This window comes from Halictus rubicundus, chromosome 3, assembly GCF_050948215.1.
Source record: "Halictus rubicundus isolate RS-2024b chromosome 3, iyHalRubi1_principal, whole genome shotgun sequence".
Lineage (NCBI taxonomy): Eukaryota > Metazoa > Arthropoda > Insecta > Hymenoptera > Halictidae > Halictus > Halictus rubicundus.
The window spans coordinates 5,786,619-5,810,870 of record NC_135151.1 but is presented as its reverse complement, the minus strand read 5'-3'; the positions used below and the strand labels follow the sequence as shown (position 1 = coordinate 5,810,870).

Genomic DNA, 24,252 nt, shown 5'->3' with positions numbered 1-24,252 from the left:
ATATTCTACAAAGGTTCAGCTTTCATCTAAAAAAAATTTCATCGCTCCACCTCATTTCTATCGAAAGTTCTTTGATTTTCAATCTGATTTTCTCCAAATTGCCCACTGTGCGGCGTGCTGATGTCGGATCCGAGAGTTTAAATCGCAGCTTACAATATATAATCATCGCGTTTCCCCGTCGTTCTCATCGAAAGCAGTTTCATTGATCATAAAAGATAAACGCGCCTCCATGGTTATTTTCACGCAGTATATTTCGAACACCGACGGGAAACTTCGCTTTGTTAGCCGTAAAAGAAAGTTTACGAACTCCGAAGTTGAAGAAGCGATTTGTTCGCGAATTCTACGTCGAAACAAAGCAAGAAGAAAAAAAAAGGAAGCGTGTAGTATTCTCGAACTCAGCGCGGACGTCCTGTTCGTCGAAGCTGCTTATTCCAAAACGCGAAAACGGAAGTCGGTGAAACTTTCAAACGGCATGATATTCAAGGCAAGTTAATTTCATTAGTCCGAACCGACCGGTACATATTTCATCCCCCTTATCTTCCCCCCATCCCCGGGTCGTTTTGTAAATTGGTGTACGCGAAGGGGATCTCCCCGTTCGTCTCGGATCGAAACGGAAAAACAATTTCTCTGGTTTCCAGCACTTCTTGTTCGGAACTTTCACTGTACACGCGCGGTTATTTGTTTCATTCGCAAGCCGGTGAAATCGTTCGAAGTAATTCCAGCGCGGGCTGATGGAATAGGTGTTGAATAGAACGGGAGAGTATTCAGTGTCCGGCCAATACAATCGGCGAGTGCCGCGTTTATTCGTGAATGAAACTTGAATGAAACGGTGGCAGTCGGACGTGAACGGCAGAAATAAAAGAGGAAAAGGGAACGGCGGCGTCGGGGGTGGTGGTGCTTGCCGAGCGTTTTTCGAATTAAACGATCCCGGTCAATGATGCGACAGCCTCGTGCGCCGCGCCGCTTCGCGCCGTCGTCATTCAACCGGCTCTGCAACATCCTTGTTCCGAGCATTAGCTTCGAAAGAGTCCCGAAGAATCGGCTTATATAACTGCCACTTCGTATCGACGTTTCGCATTTCCATTGCTTTTATACCGTACGGGATTCATACGCCGATAGCTCCGAGCTACGGAAAACGGTTCTCCCGGATTTCAAGCGCAACGCAATCACCATTTGTTTCTACGCGGTGTTCGTCCCTCTGCTAACGTTCTTCTTCCAAATGCTAAGTATTAACCTTCCGACGATGGACCATTCTTCTAACTATACAGGGCGAATTGTAGATTTGATGCTTTCACGGCCTGGAATGTACACTAGGGTGGACCTTAGTTGCTCTTGTGCAAAATTTTTTTTTTAATTCATTTGATGCGACCCTTGCAATCTGTTCTACTCGGTAAAAAACTAATTCCCTCCAAATTTCAAGTCGATCGGACAAAGGGAAGACGTGTCGCAACGAGTTTGTTTATGCAAAAAATTTTAATTTTGCGAAAAATGAAAAAGTACACATTTTTTCAATCCCACTGGTCATTAAACACTATTTTAATGTAATATTCTTATTATATCAAAGCAAAAATTAAATTGTTTAATGAATTTGTTTAAGCAAAATTTTTAATATTTATTTTTTAAATATAAAATTTGATCTCACATTAATATAAGGAAAAGTGGAAAAAGACAGTTAAATACTTATAATTGAATATTTTGTTTATAGGCCTAATTATAATAAGAGTATAAATAATTTTTAAAAATCTGTACTTAATGTTGTTTTATCAATTTTTGGGTATTTTTCCCTATAATCGGTTACAATTTGTAATATGAATTGTTTTTCTTCTTCGTTTTTGCATAACGTTAAATTATAATCTTTCATTAATTTTACTGCTCTTTCTGCAACGTCATTCACAACTTCTAATTTTGTTATAATACCTATCGCTTCGATATAATTATTATTAGTTTCCCATAGTGCTGGATCAATTAAAAGAAAATCTGAATTTATATTGAACCGTTTGAAAAAATTATTTGATTCAGATGATACGAAATGTTGTATTTCCAAATTCGCAAGATTTTTAATTTCTATAGTCGTTGTCATGTATCTCTTATAATTATTATTATTGTTTACACTTTGTAGTGCTTGCACCATCGATCTTTTTGTTTCTACTGAAACTTTTTTATCAAAAAACGATAGCGCCGCATTCTCCGGTGACAAGTACCATAAATGGTTCACAATTTTTTTTAATGCCACATCGCTTATTTCTTCGTTAACATTTTTGTAATGAATTATATTTTTGATGAATTCTAGATCTACACGTGGCGCCATAGCAGCCATTGGGGTCAAAATCCACGGCTCAATATAAATGTTAATTAGAAATACACATGTATCTCTAATGCTACTATACTCTTCCTGGTTGAGAGGAAATTCGTTTCGAAAAATAAATATTTTTAAAGTGTATATTATTTTAGCCATCCACCTCGCATGGTGAAATGCGCCAGGCATTTTGAATGAAATGCCACCCAAAGGAATCCCCCCAAGAAAAATTATTGCTAATTCTAAAAGTTCTTTGTAGTCATCTCTTGGGTGACTCATTTTTGTGTAATTTTTAAAAATTTCGATTTTTTTTGTATATCATTAATATGTTTCAGAACGTAATCGTTGTGCGTTCCCGGGATGTAATTATTTTTATTAATTTCAGGCCAACTATTTTGAAATTTTTTAAAAAGTTGAATATTCGGGCCTGTTGGCGACCGTTTGGCGCGCTCATAGCTCTACTCCGTAATGTAATAAACCAAAATATTGACAATATTGTTGAAACTTTCAAGTAAAATTTCTTATTATACAACCAAAAGATGATATTTTTATGTTATAACAGTAACTCTTATAATTAAAACATAAAATTTGAGTTGCATGTAAAATTAAAGGGAAATTACTGAAATTTTCAAACTTCAAACCGATTGCGACACCCTTTCCTGTTGTCCAATTGAGTTCTTCTTCTGCAGAACTTATTTTTTTTTGGATCTGGAACAGATCTAGGGGGTCGCATAAAAAAAATCAGATGGTCGAAAAATAAGGTCCACCCTAATGTACACATGAGGAGAGGCTTTCGGGAGAGAGCCGTGCCCAAAAGGAATTTGTTCCCAACGTTTCGCCGTCATTGCAGCTGGCTTCATCAGGGTTTCAGAGTGTCTTCACCCCTGATGAAGCCAGCTATAATGATGGCGAAACGTTGGGAACAAATTCCTTTTGGACACGGCTCTCTCCCGAAAGCCACTCCTCGCGTGTATACAGGGCGAGTCACCTATCGTTTGCACCTCAGATATCTTTGTTCTTTTCAAAGATACAGTGGCGGCCATATACTCAGATAGTAGTATCAACAATTTATTGCTAAGTGTGTTAGACCCTGATGTACATATCTGCAGTCGAACTTTGACTTATTTCGAGAAAATAGGTATTTTGTAAATAGTTTGTTCCGATCTGTCGGTTTTGTAGCGGACAACTACTTACATACGTACGCTGCTGTATCGCACAGCTAAGCCAAATGTAAACGATATTTACTAGTATCTGCTGAGCAGTGTTTACAATTAGACGTATTACAATAGTGTCGTGATGAGTAAAGGAAGAAATATCATGTCAGAACAGCGGTGATTAGTGCAACAGCTTCGAAAGGATGGAATGTCCTACCGAAAGATTTCCGCAAAATTAGAAATATCTGTTATGGCTTGCCGTCAAGCTATACAACATATTCAACTTCGTGGAACACCAGACAACGTTCCTCGTAAAGCGAGACCTCGAAAAACTGATCAAAGAATTGATCGCAAGATTTCACCGATTGTCTGAAGCGGCTAGATTCAAAACTGCAATTGCCATCCACAATGAAATATCAATAGATCTCCATGAAAAGATAAGTGTTAGAACTGTCCAGCGAAGACTTAACGAGTTTCAATTATACGGACGCGTTGCCAGAAAGAAATCGCTCATTTCAGAAAAAAATCGTCGGGCTAGGATTGCTTTCGCGAAAGAACATTTAAACTGGACGCCCCAGCAATGGTGCAGAGTAATTTTTACAGATGAATCGAAATTTAATCGATTTGGTTCTGATGGTAAAGTATACGTGAGACGTCGCAAAGGAGAAGAATTTCATAAAAATTGTATTAAACCGACTGTAAAAGGTGGTAGTGGCTCGGTACTCGTTTGGGGGGCTATGACAGTGAAAGGTACAGGTCCTATTCATCGGACAACTGGAATCATGGACAGATACGTGTATTTGGATATCGTAAAAAATGTATTGCTACCATTCGCCGAAGAATACATGCCAAAAGAATGGATCTATCGAGCGGATAATGATCCGGAGCATTCCGCAAAAGTCGTTAAGACATTCTTGAGTGACAATAATATTCACGTAATGAAGTGACCGGCACAATCTCCGGATCTGAATCCAATCGAGATGCTGTGGATTGATGTCGACAAACATATAAAAAAACAAAAACCGAAAAATATTGATGAATTGTACACTAATGTACAGGAAGCATGGAATTCGATACATGCTAGCAGATGTGCTAGACTTATCGAATCCATGCCGCGAAGGTGTGCTGCAGTTATCAAAAATAAGGCTCTACATACGAACTATTAATGTATTATAATTATGAGTTAAAGAAACATGTGAAAATATATGTGTTTCGATGTGTATTTAACCATTGTCCGCAGAATATTTGACACTTCATTATAAAAATATAAAAAACCTTTTAATTATAGTAAATTAAGGAAAGCTATTCTGATATCTTATTATATATATCGTAAACTTATAAAAAATATAATTGATTTTCGTATACTTGTTTAACGTATAAGGGTACAGGAAATAGTATTTAATTTTATTAACTGTACGTAAGTATATGGCCGCCACTGTACGTCACATGTCTTAAGGACAATGTTGAAGAGGCTTCTATGACTTCGCTAGGGAACCCCGTTATTATTCCCTAGGGATAATTCCGTCAAGTTTCGATCATGGGAGAGGGTCTAACATTTCTTTGAACCGAAACTTTATAGTATGAGCAAGTTCCTCCTTTAATTTGTTTGCTATGTCTATATGCATATCGATTGCGCTCAGTACTCTTGGCAGAGTAAACTAGTGTCTACTGAACGTTGATCTTTGGGAAATACAAGTTTCGTGATGCTCCGGAAATGTCTTTTTGCGCAATATATTGATATAGTATACAACAAACGATAATTTAAAAATTGCAATAAAATAGCCGAATCAGTTTTAAACTCTTACGCGAACAATTTATTCCGAATTTAAGATATTAAGAAAATTCGAACGATTCGAAAATTTGTATTATTTATAACAATATCTAAATGAAGCCATGAATGGTTCTAATTATTTCCTCCATTAGCCTGAAACTGGACGTTTACTTCGTTATCCGATAATGCTCGGTGCTATCCGGCTTGTCTGATCAAGAGTTCCACACGTCTGACCAATTATAGTCCTATACCACTTGTGCGAGCAGAAACTCTTCACACTATGTCCGAGGACGGTGAGCGTTCCGCGTAACTCATCCTGTTCTAGGATGTTAGGTGCACAGTTTGCTGTTTGTAATTAAGTTTTCAATTTCCATTTAAACTTTCGAGACAGTCGCGCATCCGAAAAGATAACTATTATCCCTGGTTTTCGCTTACCTGATAATTTCCGCAGAAACAGGTGACGGTATGGCCGGTTTCAGAGACAAGCAAAAGGTGGTCCGTGTTCTCTAGCGACTCGCTGCTGTCGCAATGACAGCCGCTGTCCCCGCACTTGGTTTCGCAAGGGTTGTTTGGCCTCCGTTCCGAGCTGCTTTCCACCTTCAAACGAACCAGGCAACGTTTAGCGATCTGGCTTAGAGGATTTCTAAAGGATATTCTAGAATCTTTGATTTCGAATATCCTTTTCGTTACGTTTTTCGCGACGTCTTATGGGACCTATAATTGAGCCGTTCACTGCACAAATCGATTAACTCCACTTTTTGAAAAATCTGAAATTTAAGTGTCAAAGCACTTGGTATAATCATAACTTTTTATATTTATAATAACTTTCCTGAATAATAAACATTAACACCATTAAACGACAAAATTTTTTTGGCCATTGAATAATAAATCATTTATTTCAGAGGCCATTTTGATTAACTCCGTACTCTAATGTAAATCGTTGCTATAATGCCTTTCCGTACTCAAATGCACTAGCAAGCGCTGAATAGTTAGAAAGGTCCAAACCCCACCTCATACAATTCAAATATGACTATAATGAAGATTCAGAATTTAATGCCATTAATATAATGAAATCTATAGCAGGTAGACCACAAAGTTTGAAAAACGTAGATCAGTCTTTATTATATCCTAAAAGTAGAACTGTGACAAGGGAAAAAAGGAGAGACATGATGGACCTGCTAAAATTCATTCCTCCTGTTAAACATGATTACTATAAAAACTTGACAAAAAGTCGAAATGACGAGTCCTCACATATAGCTGATGAAGAAGACATTATGTATATTGCTGATGAATTAATCACAAATAATATATTATAACAGAACTGTTAATATTCATTTTTATGGAAAATCTGTAATAAAAATATATAATAATTAACTTTTTCTGTAATAAAAAACATAAAAATTTAAACACTGAATTTAACTTTAATACTTTTTTCACTTGCCAAATCAATTAACTCCACCAGTCACATAAAAATTGTAACATTACTGACGATTATTTTTTGGCTATTCTTTCTTATTAAGTTTATATACCATTAGATGAAAGCTACATCTGTATTTATGCATTCTACAATATTTATTTGAATTTATATTATAAAGGGAATTTTAAAAAACAATGTACATTATTTCATCGCATTTCTCAACTTTTTGTTTTATGGAATTAATAGATTTGTGCAATGAACGGCTCAATTCATGGTTAACGACTTTTTAATAGTTCCTCCTTCACTAGCAACTTTGAAGTTGAATCGTAAACCAACACACCACTCCCAGTAACGTACTCTAATAGTTTCGTTCGATACGATCGCGAAAAGAAAACTTTTACAATTGCACAAAATGATATTTTATAAAACAGTGATGTTGGAGATAAGTTTCGACGAGGCAGTGAAAAGTATCGAATAAAAATTCACGTGCTAGTAATTAGAACGATTGTTTAGAATCCTTTTGCAACACAGATATTAAGATATAGAAAATATTAGAAAAATTTAAACATATATTATTTTCAACCTACTAAGCATGATAAGAAAGAAAATATTTTGTATTTCACTCCAGTTGCAGTTCAGGTAAAAAATTTCTATTTTGCATAAGGAGTCGTATTAACATATCATTTTGACAATTCATTTGCAGAGTCTTACGTTGTACCTAGTACGATGCAATTACTAAATTACTCGTCGCCCGAGACTCGTAATAATTGCCATAAAATTAAGTGCGACTGGATGTAGGGCAAGAAAGAGTTGATAGACGGCGACGAATACTTTTTGCTCTGCAGACCGGTGCCAACGGCGGATAAGTACAGATCGGAGGACTTACTCGGATGATGACCGACTGATTAGGCTCCGGGATGAAGTACTGCCTGCATTTTACCGGCCCCTTCATGGCGAATAATCGGTGAGGCTCCGGATGCACTACGGAACCGTTCACCCGTGACGACAATCCGTAATATTCGACGTCGCACACTCTGGTCGGTTGTTGAGTGCCGCCCTCGCGTTCTGAAATATCGACAACGGCGTCTCGTCAGTGCGATTGAAATCGCAGTAAGCGGAAGGATTAAAACTATCCTCGATAGCTGATGCCTGGCCGAAACGTTGGATAATATAAAACCAATGGAACCGAGCGCAACTGGAATTCGACGGACTTCAAATATCTTATTTCCGTCGATCGAAATCGCAGTCGTCTAATCTACTAAAAAGACCTGGCCGAAATCGGATACACGGATAAAACTGGGACGTATCATAGTTTTTTTTTTTAAACCGTCAATGCAGCTGCGTATCAGGTTGTTGCGTATGAAATGTCCGATTTTACAATACAAATAAAGTGTTTTTTAAGAATATTTCAGTTATAGGTTTAAAAACAAAAAAAAAAAAAACGTTGAGCCACAAAGCTAATCCTTAATATCCTATCTGCAATTTTAATTTAGACGTCTATATTTACTTTTAAATCAATCTTATTTCAACCTCGATCAATGCGACTGCCTGTTCCTTTTATATTGGAAAAATAATGAAAATGAAAAAAAATTCAATTTTTACCGTAATGCTTTTTCTATACATCGTATAAAGAGCGCTGTATTATAAAATAATTTCCTTATAAAGGTTGAAATTGCTTTACACTACAAGAGGTTAAAGGAATGACCGCTATGATTTTTATCTTTCCAGTTTTGGTTTCATTAAATTACATTGATTCCGTTGGATTTTCTGGGGATTGTTACCTTATTGATAAAAAGTAATCAGTGAAATGTACAGATCGTGAAAATAAGAAAGAGTCTGGTGGCAAACAAATCTGGGACGCACGATTCCCGAGACGACCATTCAGAGTGAAGTCCTTACGTTCTCCTATGACGAATAGACATTTTTCCCATGACAGCCGTTGGTCAGCGAGGCGTCTGTAGAACTAACGGTGCAATTTCGACTGCGCGAACGATACATCAAACGCAAGCTCGTAACGCTGAAAGCTCGACGACATATCTATGTTGTTACCGGCCAACCGAAATTCCAAGCGCGAATGCAAGGAGCAAATAAACGTGAGCGTCAATCATAGAACTGTTTCACGGCGGGAAAGCGTGTTCAATAAACGGCAAAAATGGCCGGAAAATATCGAAGTCTAAATGGCTTCACGGCAGATTCAATGAAGAATATTAACGAATTGATTTCGTGCAACAAACAATTGAAGAACGCTGAAATTCGTATACGAGCATCCAGCCAGATCCTTTTACTAGAGCAAGCTAATTTCGTTGATGAAAGTCCCCCACTTTGAGAAATCTGGAAAAATTATATGTTAACCACCATAACGAGATGCTAAAACTGTAAAAATATAAGCTTAGTGTCTCATAAATTCTACAAGAAATCGGCATCTCGAAAGTTTTTCTATTTTTTAAAATTCGGTTTCGAAGATAAAAATTCTGAAAAATTCATAGATGTGCATTCTAATAGTCAAAGTATGTCTGATTTTTTCAAAAATTTCAATTGAAGAGGATAAGAGAAATTACGGCAAAAATCTGATTTTCTTTGTCACCCCGTTTTACTACCCCTCATATAGACATATAGGGATGAAAATGGTAAAGTATTGTAAAGTAATTGCAAAGTATTTTCTTTGGATAAGCTACCGAATGGCCTATTGTAAATTCAATTTTTGACCTCTTTAACCGGCCACACCCTTCCTCTCACCCGTTATCGTTCCAAAAGTTAACACCGCGTTGATGCTCGAGTCTCCAGCGGCCAAACTATTATCAAGGATTACGCGTCGCTGTTATACTTCTTTCTGAAACCTTTCGCTTGGTCTGCTTCCTTCCATTTTGTTCCAGGCGCGTTAGTTCAACTTTACACGGAGGTTCCGGGCGTTTAACGACTCACGAGTTTCCCGGAAATGTTTCCAACAACTTTGTATATTATCTGCGGTTTCTTTCGCTTTTCATAACAGGACTCGGCACAATTTAACTGTTTGCCCAGTATTTAGGAAACGAAACGGGTTTCTAATTGCACAGTAAAACGTTCCGCGGTGGTCTGCAACATAATTTTGTGCTTTTGAATGCTTCTCGGGTAAAACGACATTGTTATTTTACATTCCGACATAACAAATTGTATTTCATTTATAACGTCGCATTTTAAAGAAATACATCTCGCAGCACAAACAGAAAGAGATCGATCATTTTACAGAATGTAAAAATATTAAATGGCCGAATGAGGGTTAATCGACACTTATTTTATGTTGAATAATTTTTCGGGCAGTTGCGTAAGAATTAGACTAAAAATGATTAGCCGGAGGTTACAATAAACTGTGAAATAATAATTTCAATGCGAATGAGAAGAAAAAAGTATTTGGAAGACAAGGTAAAATTCGAATAACGACCACGTTCGTTTTACTCGACTAAATAAAATGAAGCAGCAAGCAATCTATTGGTCTCCAAATAGAAATCTTGCTTCACGTAAAAAATACTTTTCAGCGCTTTCAGGAATCTATTCGCAAAGGATTAGTGTTCTGTTAAACCTTCCCGCATGCTCGAAACTGTGCGATTCAATTACTCTGTCCCCGCCAGGACACCTTCCATGCAAACTGCGCACACTGTGACGCGGAACTTGCAATTCTTTGATTGCTCAGTGAAATATATCCCGACTGTAATACGCACCTGGTAAAATCGTGCGTGACGTAGAAATCCGTGCGCGAGGAACATAGAGGTCTGGAAGTTGCGAAAACTGGTGTACGTTGAACCGCTCGGCCCGGGCGCCATTACATTGTGCGGAACACAAGCCAATTTCTAGTGAATAATGCTGGACAGCCAGGATTCCGCTGGAGTCTCTTGCAATTTTATTTCTCGCACGGCAAGGGTGCATCGTGCAGCTCGCAGGTCCTCTTTTTTAATTTAATCTATCATCAGCCACCCCCATCCCCTAATCTAAACTTGGACATCTTTATCCTACAGTCCATTTTTAAAGTCCCCACAATTTTTACTATGTGTATTTCCGCCGATCGTTGTCCAGAAATTTATAAAGCGAATTATTTATCTCGTTTTGTACCGTTGCGTCGATTTGACCGCAAGGGACAATGCGTTTCAAGAAAAGTCGAACGTCTGTAAATTTCTATTGTCCTGGTAAAGAACGTGATTTCATTGGACTTATTAAAAATATTTACCGAATGTACTACAATTATTTAATCTGAAACATTAATTTCGCACGGCGCACAGTGTGACGAATGGCCTTTTTTGCTGGACAAAATTCTAAATCGCCTATTTTTCTATATTTATCGATTAATATGTTTACAGGTGTATAAAATATGAATAATTATTAATTTTTTACAACATTTAGTTGGTTTTTGTTAATCAAACAATATATTTTAAGTGATTTATAATTAAATATGAAATACAACAAAGTTAGTAATGGATCTATGTAACACAAAATGATTTAACAAGTAGTAGATATTGTCAAAGAAGACGTAATTTTAAGTATGGACAAAAAGAATGTAATTTTGGAAAAATGATTGTAAATGTTACTTTTTGGAGATTCAGACATATTCTAACGGGATACAATTATTCTTTGGTTTAGTATAAGGTTTCAATTTATAAATAACAACTCTACTTCATATTATTGTTTAATATTTTAATAAAAAAATAACATGAAAATATAAATAAAACAAAAGAAATAACAGAGATCAAAATCAAAGTCTTAAATAGAAACGTTCGGTTGCTAAAAACAAATAACTTATAAACTAATAACTAAAACTAATAACTTATAAACAAATGTAAATAGAATAGGCTATGATTGTCACGAGCGTGTACGTAAAACGACGTAACTTCATTGTAAAAATTAGTATAGTCCTGCAACGTTCTGCAAGCCAATTTTGGTATTAAAATAAAGTAGAGAATCTCTACTTTATTATATGTAAAAATCATCGCGTGGACCGACGTGGCGCATATACTAATTCATTAACGAAGAGTAGTAACATGGGCGTTTCTGTGGAAAAATAAGTACCGTCTTTGACACTTAATTTACAAAAATAGAGGAATGTTATCGATAATTTAGGATTACTAAAGTGAAAATACATGTTTTGAGATGTTATATCCATCATATATAGGATATTTAACCACTCCTTAGTACATTTTAACATATTCCTAGCGCGTATGGAAATGTGCCCATTCATTTATAGGTTAGGTGTTCGTCTTTTAGGTGAAGTTTACACGCTCTGTAAACATACAACAAAAGAATTTTAAGTTTTAATATTCAAGGATTTTAATACACGGTTATTTTAGATTCTATTCGCGCAGTTAGTTTTTGTTCATTTGAAAGTTAATTTTGTCCAGCTAAAAAGGCCATTCGTCACACCGTGCGGCGTCCACGGAGCTCGCGAAATTTTTCGCGCGCGTCGAGCGCCGCTCCGAATTGGCAACGTGCAACACACGTCCGACGGTGTAGTTACTGTTTTCCAATTTCGTTTCGTACGTTTCCGATTCTAATTTATAATCCCCATCCCTTCCGCGGTAGTCCGCGCCGGCTTTCTATCGAGACGCTGTGCCACGAAAGCGAAATTTTTACGTCTCCCGTGCGAAAATTTCGCCCGGTTATTCGGCGGGCGGGCCTTGACTTCTCCACGCCGAGGAATCGGTCTCTCTGGATGACATAAAATTTTATGCGCCGGATAGATTGTCTGCGGATATCGCTACGGAGGTCCTAAAACCGGCTGGAAAAATTCCGGGGGGCCACGGTGTCCGGATACGTTCCTGCGTTCGATGATAATTCAGGGCACTCCACAAAGGAATATTCAATTTATGGAAGAGCACTGCCGATGCTCGTATAATACGTTCATCCAATGCATAAATGTATGACGCGGTAGATCCATCTACTCGAACTGTTTTCGCGGCTACTCGCGAGTTACATTGTATTACATCATTCTTCGGGTGAAACGTGCCACTGATATCGTTTACTCTCTCTTTTTCTTCGAATCTTCGGGAATATCATGTAACCATTGTGACGGCTGACGTGCACTTCACGAACTAGCTTTTCATTGTATAGAGGGTGTCCGAAAAAATGTTATAATTCCTTGAATGAGGCGATTCCTGAGCTTGTTTGAAGTAACTTTTTTCTTTGCAAAAATCTTCTCCGCAGCTTCGTTAACGAGTTATTAACGAAAAACGCGGACCAATCGGAGCGTGGCTACAGCGGACGGATTTGGGCTCGGCCAATGCCAACGCCGCGCTCAGCGAGATCTGTCTCCGAGCCGGAAATCCTCTGCCGCAGCTGCGCTCTGATTGGTCCGCGTTTTGCGTTAATAACTCGTTAACGAAACCGCGGAGAACATTTTTGTAAAGGAAAAAGTTATTTGAAATGACCTTAGGAATCACCCTTTTCAAAGAAAAACGACATTCTTGGGACAGCCTGTAGATGCATATACGGTGGACCCAAGAAGTGTTTCAACACTGAATTTCCGTTGCGAGAAAAATGGTTCAATGTTTTTACTTGGATGTTTCAATTTGTAACATTTTCCACCGAAAAAGCGTGTTCAGTTTCCCCAGTCGCAGTATCATGCAAAAATATCTTGACTGTAAAAGATGGAATAATATTGTTTTAAATTAATAATAACATGAAATCGTTAACCCATTTCACGAAAACTAAATTTTATTAACGAATTTTCCCATATTCGCGAGGAATATAATCCAAGGGGTGTGCGACGAATTGAGTTCCGGCAAATTGAATACTGAAATGAAGTTATCCGGTAAACGAGTATGAAGCCGATCGAATCTATATGTGTATGTAGATATGTTTGCTACTCCAGCGAACAGTTGTATTCCTTTTTTTATAGAACCACCGTCAAATGAGAATTGATATCGCTAATTTAACTGTTTATAACAGGCGGGCGAAAGGTAACGCAGGCGAGTAAATGATCTAAGCGATCAAAAACGATGCATAGAGATTTAATAGAATGTTTTCACTGCGTGTCTTGCATTAGGAAAGCAACCGCGGGCAACGATTCCACGCAGAGCACACAGAATTCAAACAGTATTATGGGACCCGAGAGAAATAAAGCTCGCGGAATTATGAAATAGTCGGGGAAAATTAAATTGCGACAATATTCCCGCGATATTCGGTGCACGCGGAACTGTATTTTTGATTAAAAGAATTTGTTCATATGCGTATCCTAAAATCATATAAAACAGTACAAATTGAAACGTGAAAAATGCAGTAACGCGTCTATACCGGAACGTTAATTATTTAAAAACGCTGTTTATCCGAGAATCGACGGTAGATTAATGGAACGAACTTTATACTATACATTGTCTGTGTTAAAGAATTTAATTCTAATAACGACAAGAATTAATAGGGAACGGGTTGATAAAATAATTAATATGAAAAGTAACTAAGTCAATGGAGATCTACGCTTTTTGATAACCGTTCAGGAGTATGAAGCACAAGTTTCATTAAAAATTCTTCTATTAACTGGATATTGAAAAATAAACAAAGTAAATGTTCCTCATTATTTTTATGATGTTTCATGTTATTAAGAACTACAAATAAGCATTTGTAGTTATGAAAGCGTCCTAGTTGTTAAAGGGTTATTTTGAAGTACGTGAACTGGAAATATTATAATTACATTGCAGATGTTTATGCAAAATCAAAATTGTTAATGAAGATACAGGAGCTACGTAGACATTTGTTTCCTTTCTCAACAGTTCTAGTGAGTTGTGAATTGCGAAACAGTATTTTTTATATTGTTTGAATGGTTTCACTGTTTTGCACGTGACCTACTCATTTTTGTCATAAATGCAGCCAACTTACAATATTCACTAATTACTATTACTCCACTAATTACTATTTTGAAAAGAAAAGTTGGCTGGAGATTTTTAACTAATACAAGTCGAGAAATTTAAACAATATTGAAGAATATAAAATTCCCTTTTTAACCATCGGTCTTCTGTGTGTTCTAGGCATTTCTGACCCACGCGGATATATCACTAGAGGTTTCTTTCGATATAAGAAGATTGCTCAGGATCGACTTTCGTCCTATTTCGGACGAAGACGAAGAGGGGATAGCGATTTTCTGATTTTGAAATAAAAAGTGTCTCGCTCGACCTTATCCCCACCGGTACCGCGACGGGTCACGAATGACTCCGGCATAGCATACGGAGGGTTAACTGAGGGAGGCATCAAGTGTTACAACCCTGTGTACTTTCACAAGAACGTAAGACGACGTGTGTACGAAACGTAATTACTCGGCGTAGAATGGCCCACGAACACCCGCCGTCTACTTATTATAAAATAATCACATTTTTACGAGGCCGGTAAAAGGGTGATTTACCTTAATTACTGTCTAGATTGCAGTTTTAACTATTCGAGGAAGTAATTATTTTTTCTCTCGACTTTTTACACGTTTCCGATAAACTCACAAAAAAATTGATCGAGCAACAGTTACTCGGTAATTATACAACAAATTGGAATAAAAAAAAAACAAGAAACTTTTTACATAAAATTGTATTTGTTTCGTCAATTGATAGATATGCTCTTTAAATTTGGATCGAAAATGAATTAGTTTAGGAGTTATTAATTCTGTCCCGAAATTCCCTATAGCATCGAACACTGTGCAACGTCTTGCACCTTAACATATTAGGAGGACCCATAAGTAACCAATTACTTTGAAATCTGAAACAAACTTTGTAGTAAATTCAAGTTTTTATTTCTTAATTTATTATATAATCTCCATCATTATCAAGGACAGTTTGCCATCTATCCTGCAAATTTTCAATCCCCCTCTTATAGAAATCCAGGGTTCGTGAAGCAAAATATGACTCAAGGTGCCTCCTTGCATCTTCTACAGAATGTTTTATTTCTTAAATAATGCTCCAGAGATCTGAAAAGATCAGAGGGAGCAATATCCGGTGAGTACGGGGGTGCGGTACAACTTCCCATTGCAATTCTTTGATTTATTCCTGAGTGAGTTTCGCTGCATGGGGCCGGGCATTGTCAATTTGCAGTATTACACTTATTCTGTGGACTAAAGATGCCCTCTTTTTCAATAGTTCTGAATACAACTTAGCAGTAACTGTTTCTCCAGGTTTCAACCACTCAAAGTGAATTATGCCATGACAGTCCCACCAAATGCACAGTAACACCTTTCTAAATGATAAGCTAGGTTTAGGGGTTGATATTGCGGTTTGATTTGCAGAAAGCCATTACTTGGAACGCTTTATATTATCATAAATAATCCATTTTTCATCTCCGGTAACGATTCTGCTAAGAAATGGATCTCTACGAAATCTGGATAGCAATGAAGTGCAAATTGATCGACGAATATTCTCGTTGGTCTCAGATAATTGATGCGGTACCCATATTCCTTGCCTGTATGCCTTTCCCATTTTGTGTAGGTGCCTTTGTATAGTTGACCATGTGGACCCAAGGCTTCTCGATAATTCTTGTATACTTAATTTTGGATCAGCTTCCACTAGAGATTTTAGGGTGTCATTATCCAATTCAACTGGTCGTCCACTTCGAGGCCTGTCAGAGAGATCATAATCACCAGCAGCAAACCTTCTGAACCAACGTTGACGCTTGTTGACCTTCAATACATCTCCATAAACATCGCAAATTTTCTTTGTTGTTACCGTTGCATTAAATCCCGCATGAAAATGAAAAAGTATGCAATGACGAGTATGATCCTCGGAAGGTATGGACGCCGCCATTTTATTACAGGGTTGTGAAAAAAATTATACTCTTTAGAATATTTTGAACACAGACTGCTTTACCGAAAACTGTGAAAGAATACGTGTCTCCTCTTCAACGATCGGTACAGAACTAAAGGCAAAACAAATTCTTTGCAAATAATTGATTACTTATGGGTACCCTTAAGGGGGCCGGCAGGCATTTGGGCCTTGACTGTCACGCTATGTTACGCTGTGCCTTTTTCCTAGACATTTTACGTCTTAAATAAGTAAGTAATCAATTAAAAATGTATACCACCGTGTTTGTACATGTCTTTGCTACGTCTGTCCAGAGCCTTGTTTTCGATACGAACACTAAATCTCTCGAAATTTAGAGAATCTCTCTGCAATATACGTATATGAACTTGCAAGGGTCAAAATCTAGACAAACTGTCGCTTCAATATTGCAATGAGCAGTTTAGAAGTGGTTAACTGTGTATCCTAAAAGTCCAATCTACGTCTGTATAGAGCCCAAATTGCGAATTTCTACCTAATCGTGGAGTAATTTGTAATATTCGGCAGAAAATTCGAATTCTGAAGCAAGTATGACGTCACAAGATGGCTGCCGCTGAGAGATTCTCTTAATTTCGAGAGATTTAGTGTTCGTATCGAAAAAAGGCTCTATACAGACGTAGCAAAGACATGTACAAACACGGTGGTACGCATTTTTAATTGATTACTTACTTATTTAAGACGTAAAATGTCTAGAAAAAAAGGCACAGCGTAACATAGCGTGACAGTCAAGGCCAAATGCCTGCCGGCCCCCTTAATAGTTCGTACAACGAACCGTTTGAACAGAGGCATCGCAAACAGGTAGTCTAACAGCGAGTGAACCTTCGGCGAAGAGATTATCCGAAAAGTCCACGGTGCATTCGTTCCCGACCTTTTGCTTGTTGATTGCATTTTCCAATCCGGAGCAGGGCGGCGGGGTCTTATCGATCGCGGCCGACACGCGTACACCACGTGTAAACGTAATAACGTTGACGAACGACGCGGACATTCGTCAATCAACGTCAAATCGATGCCGGGCAGTTTGTCGTCGGGGCCCCGACTCTCTCGCTTCGTGTCATTTGTCGCTTTTTAATGTGCAGTGATTTTTCCGGGCGGCGTCATTGTCCGAGCGAGGCCGCGCTTCGCTGCGCGAAATGATGCCATGATATTGTCTGTTAGTTGATGGACACCGATATATGTACACAATCGTTTGGACATGCGGCCATTGCGAACGATCCGTTTGACCATTCGCACGCAAGGAATTGTTCCGCGGCGCAAAATATCCCCCGCCAATTTGATCGTGCGATTTTTCAATTACACGCCACACTTTGTTGATCTTCCGAAACGCCAGCCAGAAAGTTAACAAATCTCGTTGCTGCGGCGGTCACGGCCGTGCGAATACGAGTTTCTTTGTCCATTCGGAAGCCATAGTCCCCATTTTCAGGCAATCAGATTGCGCTAACACTTCGTTTTGCGAGTTTGACGTGTTCAACACTAGAACTACCGAACCATGAACAACAGCGAACTACGCTCGGGCAATTTTTCGAGTAAAACCGAACGTTTCAGCTGGAACAACGCCGTTTCTCTAAAACAATTTGTAAACTCAATTTGTCGGACACTAACGTGTACAAAAGAAAACTCCATTGGAATTTTTGATTTCGGATTACCTGAACGGGAGACACAATACCTTTGATGAGTTGAAACAATGTATTGAACACGAACGGCTCCAATCAAGACAGAAATAATGAGAAAATTATACAAATTTTAGCCCAAACGTGATATGATTTTCTTGATAAAGATTAAAGAAGGCACTACAGAATATTCAAGAAAACGACTGAACTTCACTTTCGGGAACAAAAGATTTTCAACCTTTTTGTTACACAATCGTATAGATTTTGACGAGAAAACGCCAAAAATGTAAGTTTCAATGGCCGGAGTTCGCTGGTTCGAAAGTCACAGGCGTGTAAAGTCGACGAATCTCAAGCGTCTTGAAAATTTCCATTTTTCTAGAGAAAAATTCATGCGTAGCGTGAAACAGTGTGAATGTTATCTACTGAACAAAAATTAGAACAAATCAACGGGGTGTCCAATCATTTTGTCCCCGACTATGTATGGTGTCCGGAGTTTGACGACATTTTTTTTAATTTCCGGTGGCAGTTCGAGCCACAACTCTTCCGGAGAGGCGGAACGGTCGTTTCTGAGCGCTGGAAGGACCGGGGCCAATAAAAGATTCATCGGGGTCGTTCGACGAAATTCACGGTCCGGCTCTTTTTTGGGGAAAACGCGGCGACATACTGTAAATGCACCTTATGGATAGTTCCGCATTCTTGGCGCGTGGCCAACCGAGTTTCCGGATTACCGCGGGGACGCATCTATATTCATCCGATTAAGGGCTCGGGGCTTTAGCATCGATATGTCGGCATGCAGTTCCAGTAATTAGTCGGGCGTAATTAGCAAGCGAGCAAGCACACGGACGCGGAAAGCTTAAACGAAGAATCGGAGGCAAAATAATTGGCGCGTTGCACTGACCGCTCGTGATTCTATTCGTCCTCCGATGTCGACTCTTTTTAATCGCAGTTGCGCACTCGATTATGAATTCGTTCTTATTCCCGCTTTAATTAAATTTTTGCCCTGACATCCTTCCTTTTTTTTTTCTTTTTTGTTCGGCGTATAATTAATCCCATCGACGACGGGAGGCAAGCGAGGAAGGGGCTGCGCCGAAAATGCAGATTAAACGCGTGGTAGACGAAACCCCGAGGCGCTGGCGTTTGTTAGCGGCGATCGATAATATAATACAATTCATTAAAATCATCCTAGTATTTCGCTCGGCGGGGTGAAAAGCGGGGGGGAAAAAAAAAGTGGGATTCATTGTGCCGCGAATAATTCTCAACGATAGCCGAGGATTCACTTCTGACGCAGCGCCGCGCCGGTGTGCATTAAAATGCGAATCGTATACAAATGAGCTTCGTTATGTTGTTATTATTCCCGCGGTCAGTATTATTGATTACGCGCCACTGTCCGGAAATTTGCATAGCTGTCTAATTAAATATTTATCGAACGGGGGAACGGTTCGTGAAGAGATTTCAACGCGCGGGTGTCCGCGACTCTTTCTGTCTTCTCCTGGTCTGCCCGATTCGTTTTCAACTGTGTCCATTTCAATTTGTCAATATAATACTATAAATTCTATAAATTGCCTATAATCTTTCAATTGAAAGGGAACACCGAGCCCCCGAGAATGCACTAGACCATTTGATGTTTAACGCATAGCGACGTTCATTGATATTCGGACACTCTTCGATCCTCATATACAGCCAGTGTAAAAAGTATTCGTACACCTCTTGTAAGCTTAAAACACCATGTATTTCTCTATGTAATTGCACACATGTTTATAAAACGAAACATAATTGTAATTGTTATATATTTTAACTACATACCGTCATATAAATACACTTGAGAAAGTTTTACGTTTACGAGAAAAATTAGAAAGTATGAGAAGTGTCTCTAAATTGGCGCGCAAAAAGTATTTGTACAGGTACTAGAATGTACTTGAAAGACTTCCGATTGTTTATATTATGTTTTAGCGGGACCCGACAAATAATCAGACAGGGTCTTTGATGCACAGTATAGTGGCAACCTTCTGCAAAACCAGTCAATTTTTGTAACATTCGGTCAAATGGGTCGTAAAGGTAAGGAAACAAGTGAGACTTGAAGAAAAATTATTATACAACTGCATAATCAGTGCAAATCATTGCGAGAAATAGCAAAAACAATTAATAGGCCACATAGCACTATACAAGGAATTATAAATCGATATGGTGAACGAAAAACTAATAAAAATAAAGCGAAATCTGGTCGGCCTCGAAAACTTAGTTCACGCGATGAACGTTTTATAGTGCGTGAAATAAAAACAAATCCTAAAATTAGAGTAAGTGTATGTGCCAGCACTATTCGTAATTGTTTACGAAATAATTAATACCACGGCCGAGTTGCTCGCAAGAAGTATTTCGTAAATGCCGTAAATAGAAAGAAGAGGCTTGATTTCGCGAAAGATAATATTAATAAGCCTATCGAGTTTTGGCGAAGAGTCATATTTAGTGATGAAAGTAAATTTAATGTTTTCGGCTCTGATGGCAAGTGTACGGTCTGGAGGAAGAAAATACAGAGCGACAAAAAGAAAATCTACGTCCCACAGTAAAACACGGCGGAGGTTCGATCATGGTTTGGGGTTGTATGAGTGCTGCTGGAGTGGGGTCATTACACTTCATCGAGGGAATCATGGACCACAAAATATACCTAAACATATTAAAAACCTATATTGTAAGTAGTGCAGAAAAAATGGGTATAAAAGACAACTTTATCTTCACTCAAGACAATGACCCCAAACATACAGCACGCAACACTAGAGAGTGGTTGTTTTATAACACACCACAATATTTGAACACAACGCCGCAATCACCGGGTACGAATCCGATCGAAAGTTTATGGCATCTGCTTGATAAAAAAATCCGAACCCGGCATATTTCAAGTAAAGAACAATTAAAACTTGCTCTTCAAGAGGAATGGTGCAATATTACACACGAAATCACATCCAATTTAGTGGATTCAATGCCAAGAAGACTGGACGCAATTATACAGTCGAAAGGCTATCCAACGAAATATCAACTTAATTTATTTTCGCAAATTATAATACGTTTATTGCTGTTACATGTGTGAATACTTTTTGCGTGCTAATTTTGAGAGACTTCAAATTGTTTTTAATATATCTAATTAACGTTAACTTTTCGTTAGTTTATTTATGTCACATTTTGTAGTTGAAATCTATAATAATCGTAATCGTGTTTTTGTTTTATAAAAGAATTTACAATTACATAAAGAAATATATGGTTTTCTAAAACTATAAGTGTATGAATACTTTTTACACTCACTGTATTCCTCAGATATAGTTTCATGAAAGATTCTAGACTAACTTTTTATTCTATTTTAAATAGAGAATGAGACGAGAGACGTATCGTTCACTGGCGAAAATTATCGGGTCACCTCGCGAACACAATCGAAAAGGATCACTGCGTTGACTTACCGTCCCCGTTGTTCACCTGGGCTTCTGCTACATCTGCGTTCAACGGAACTGGATCCTTGGAGATCCTCGCTCGGAATTCAGCCGCTCGCAAAGCTCGCCTATAGCACTGATGCTTACTCGCACGGTAATACTCGAACAGGAGCCAACGCGACAGTGATCCTGCGAGTTTTTGTACCGCGACCTGTTCCTGTTTCCCTCCCACCCTACGCCTTACTCGCGATTTTCCTAATGGGGTGCGTTTCCCTCGAGTGGTCCTCGGATTCGGGGGAGGGGGAGGCTCGAAACCTCGCGACCTTGGGAGGGTGGGGGTCGAAACCTCCCCAGGGTACGGGACAGGGAGTTTTCGCTCCGCTTCCGCGCCTCCGGATTATTTGGCCCGTGTGGTGGTCCCTTTTCCAAATTACCTGTGCGCACGGGATGTTTCCACGAAATGGCCATGGGTTCGTGGTTCCACGAAGCGAGGCGCCCCTCAGCGTCGCACAGTGGGTAATTTGGACAAAATCGGATTCAAAATCAAGGAACTTTCCGATAGGAATGAGGTAGAGCGATGAAATTTTTTTTAAATGAAAGCTGCAACTTTGTAGAATATGGGAAAATAGAGAGATTGTGGTACGAACGTTTTTTAACCTCGAGAAAATTCGTTAAACGCGCACAAATTCAAGAAAATTTTAGTTTTTCCAATACAACGCGCGGAAAAAATTTTCTTTTAACATGCTATACATCATTTCCCATAGATTTTTTCACGCTGATTTCAAATCTGGTCTGAAAATTTGTCTACGACCTCAGGATTTTGTAAAAAATAGATTTTTGTGACAAAAACAAATGAAGTCATTTTTTCGTTGAAATCATTGGATGGTAATAATCTCCCTATTTTTTCCCATATTCTACATAGTTTCAGCTTTAATTTAAAAAAAATTTCATCGCTCCACCTCATTCCTATCGAAAGTTCCTTGATTTTGAATCGGATTTTGTCCAAATTGCCCACTGTGCGTCGTCGCGAGGGTCAGTGGTTCGTCCTTGAAAATTGTCCGCACTCGGCGCGCGCAATAATTGCAGATTGCAATTGAGATCGCGGAGAAAATACGGCTTGTTGGACGTGGCAATTCAGATCTCGATTTCCTCACGAGGCGTTAATCAATTGGGTAGGATCGTCGAGCGAGGAAATCTTCCGGGGGTCGCATAGAGAATTGACCTTCTTAAAGGTGAAGCTCATTGGCGGTGGGGATTTTGATACGAAGGGAAAACACGCGATTACGAGCAGTATTTTCCGCGGCAGCATTCTTCAAGGTGCACGAGCGTCCCGGGTCTTATTGGAAACAGGAATGTAACAGGATGAAAGCTGTATGAGCGACGTAAGCTGTTCGAGAGATGATGAAAATAGTCGGCTTACCGTTGTGGAAGTAATAAGAGACGTCCATATATTCCTCGTCGGCGGGGCTATTCGGGGCTCGTCTCAGTACGACCGTCATATTTCTGCCGTTGGATGAGTACCTTTTCGGCTCGACGTACCTACGGCAAAAAAGAGAAAGAGAAACGAAAATAGAATCTCGTTTTACGCGACTCTTGCCTTAACCAGCCGACACTATTTCGGTAGCCGCGAAATGCCCGCACGAGCTCCTGAGCTATCTTCTCGAGGGAAACAGCTCGTTCCCCCGAGGCCGAGTGTAAATCAGACACCTGCTATCAGAAACGTCGTAAAGAACATCATCCCCCTGGATATTAAGGGTGAACATTCGCCGGATTCACTGTGGTCGAAGTATTATACATGCTCTTCGGTAACGTGCATCCGTTTCTCGATAGCATCGCGCTGGGAGCGTCGAATCTTTCTTTCGACGGGGACAGAAGGGGGCAGTATTAGTTTTTTATTTTGGTTGGCGTTCTCAAGGTCATTTGAAGGTAAACCTATATTTTTTATTATGGGATCTTATTGTACGTAAAAAGACCAGCGATTTTCGCAGGATACTTTTTCTTATCCGCGCACTAATTTGTAGGAGAACTTGATTTGCAAAAGGATGAATTTGCATTGCGAAAGGGTGGAAAGTAAAGGTGAATATGATCTACAAAATGGTGAACTTGGAGTACAAAACCTGCAAGTCGATTCCTCGCTTCTCTTACCATCGCGTGTCACGTAACTCGACAACCACGGAGGTTCTACTGAATTAGTATAATATTAGAAAAAAATTCAGTAACAAGGGACAAAGTCTACTCGCGTTGATTAGCTTCCACGGACGACATGTTGGGTGTGTTGTGCGGTGGGTGCACCCTCTTAATTTGTTCGGCCCATTAATAACCATCGGACGTCGGGCGCGAAACCAGTTAGCAAACACTGCTGTCGGTTATCGGTAGACAAAACCAGTCGGCAAACATTGACTTGTCGCTGTGCAGCGTCTCATCGACGATTCAGGCGGAGGTTATCGCGAAACAGTGTTCCCAGGGCGTCCATTTACAACTTCGCTGTCGAGCAAAATGGAAGTGAACGACGTGGAAAATTTACGTCGCGCTTTGTACCGCCACTTGCCCAACTTCGAGCCATGCTGCGCGCACATAAGCTTGTCAAGTATGGTGCGGTGTGCTCTTTGACATAAAGGCGACCGGCTTCATAATTCACGGGAAACTTCCTTCGGGCGGTTCGACTTACCGATAAAGGAAAAGAAGAGCGATGGAAAGCGGAGGAGGGGAGGACGGGGGTGGGGGGCAGGATCGTGGAAGGTCTTCTGCGGCTGTCCTACCTGTTAAATCATTGTGGATTCTATTCAGAGTGTTCGGGATACAAATCGACGATAATGTTGGTCATAAT

At 39.1% G+C, this 24,252-nt stretch overlaps 1 protein-coding gene across 1 annotated transcript in view; it reads right to left on the bottom strand.

Moving 5' to 3' along the window:
- The window catches only part of LOC143352474 (uncharacterized), a 465,026-nt gene that overhangs the window by 7,808 nt on the left and 432,966 nt on the right, over positions 1 to 24,252 (bottom strand). Inside the window, exons 12-14 of the mRNA XM_076784988.1 lie at positions 22,846 to 22,964; positions 7,525 to 7,703; positions 5,657 to 5,818 (exon numbers count right to left, since the gene is read on the bottom strand). Of these exons, the coding sequence (XP_076641103.1) occupies positions 5,657 to 5,818; positions 7,525 to 7,703; positions 22,846 to 22,964 (460 nt within the window). The remainder of the gene's footprint in view (positions 1 to 5,656; positions 5,819 to 7,524; positions 7,704 to 22,845; positions 22,965 to 24,252) is intronic.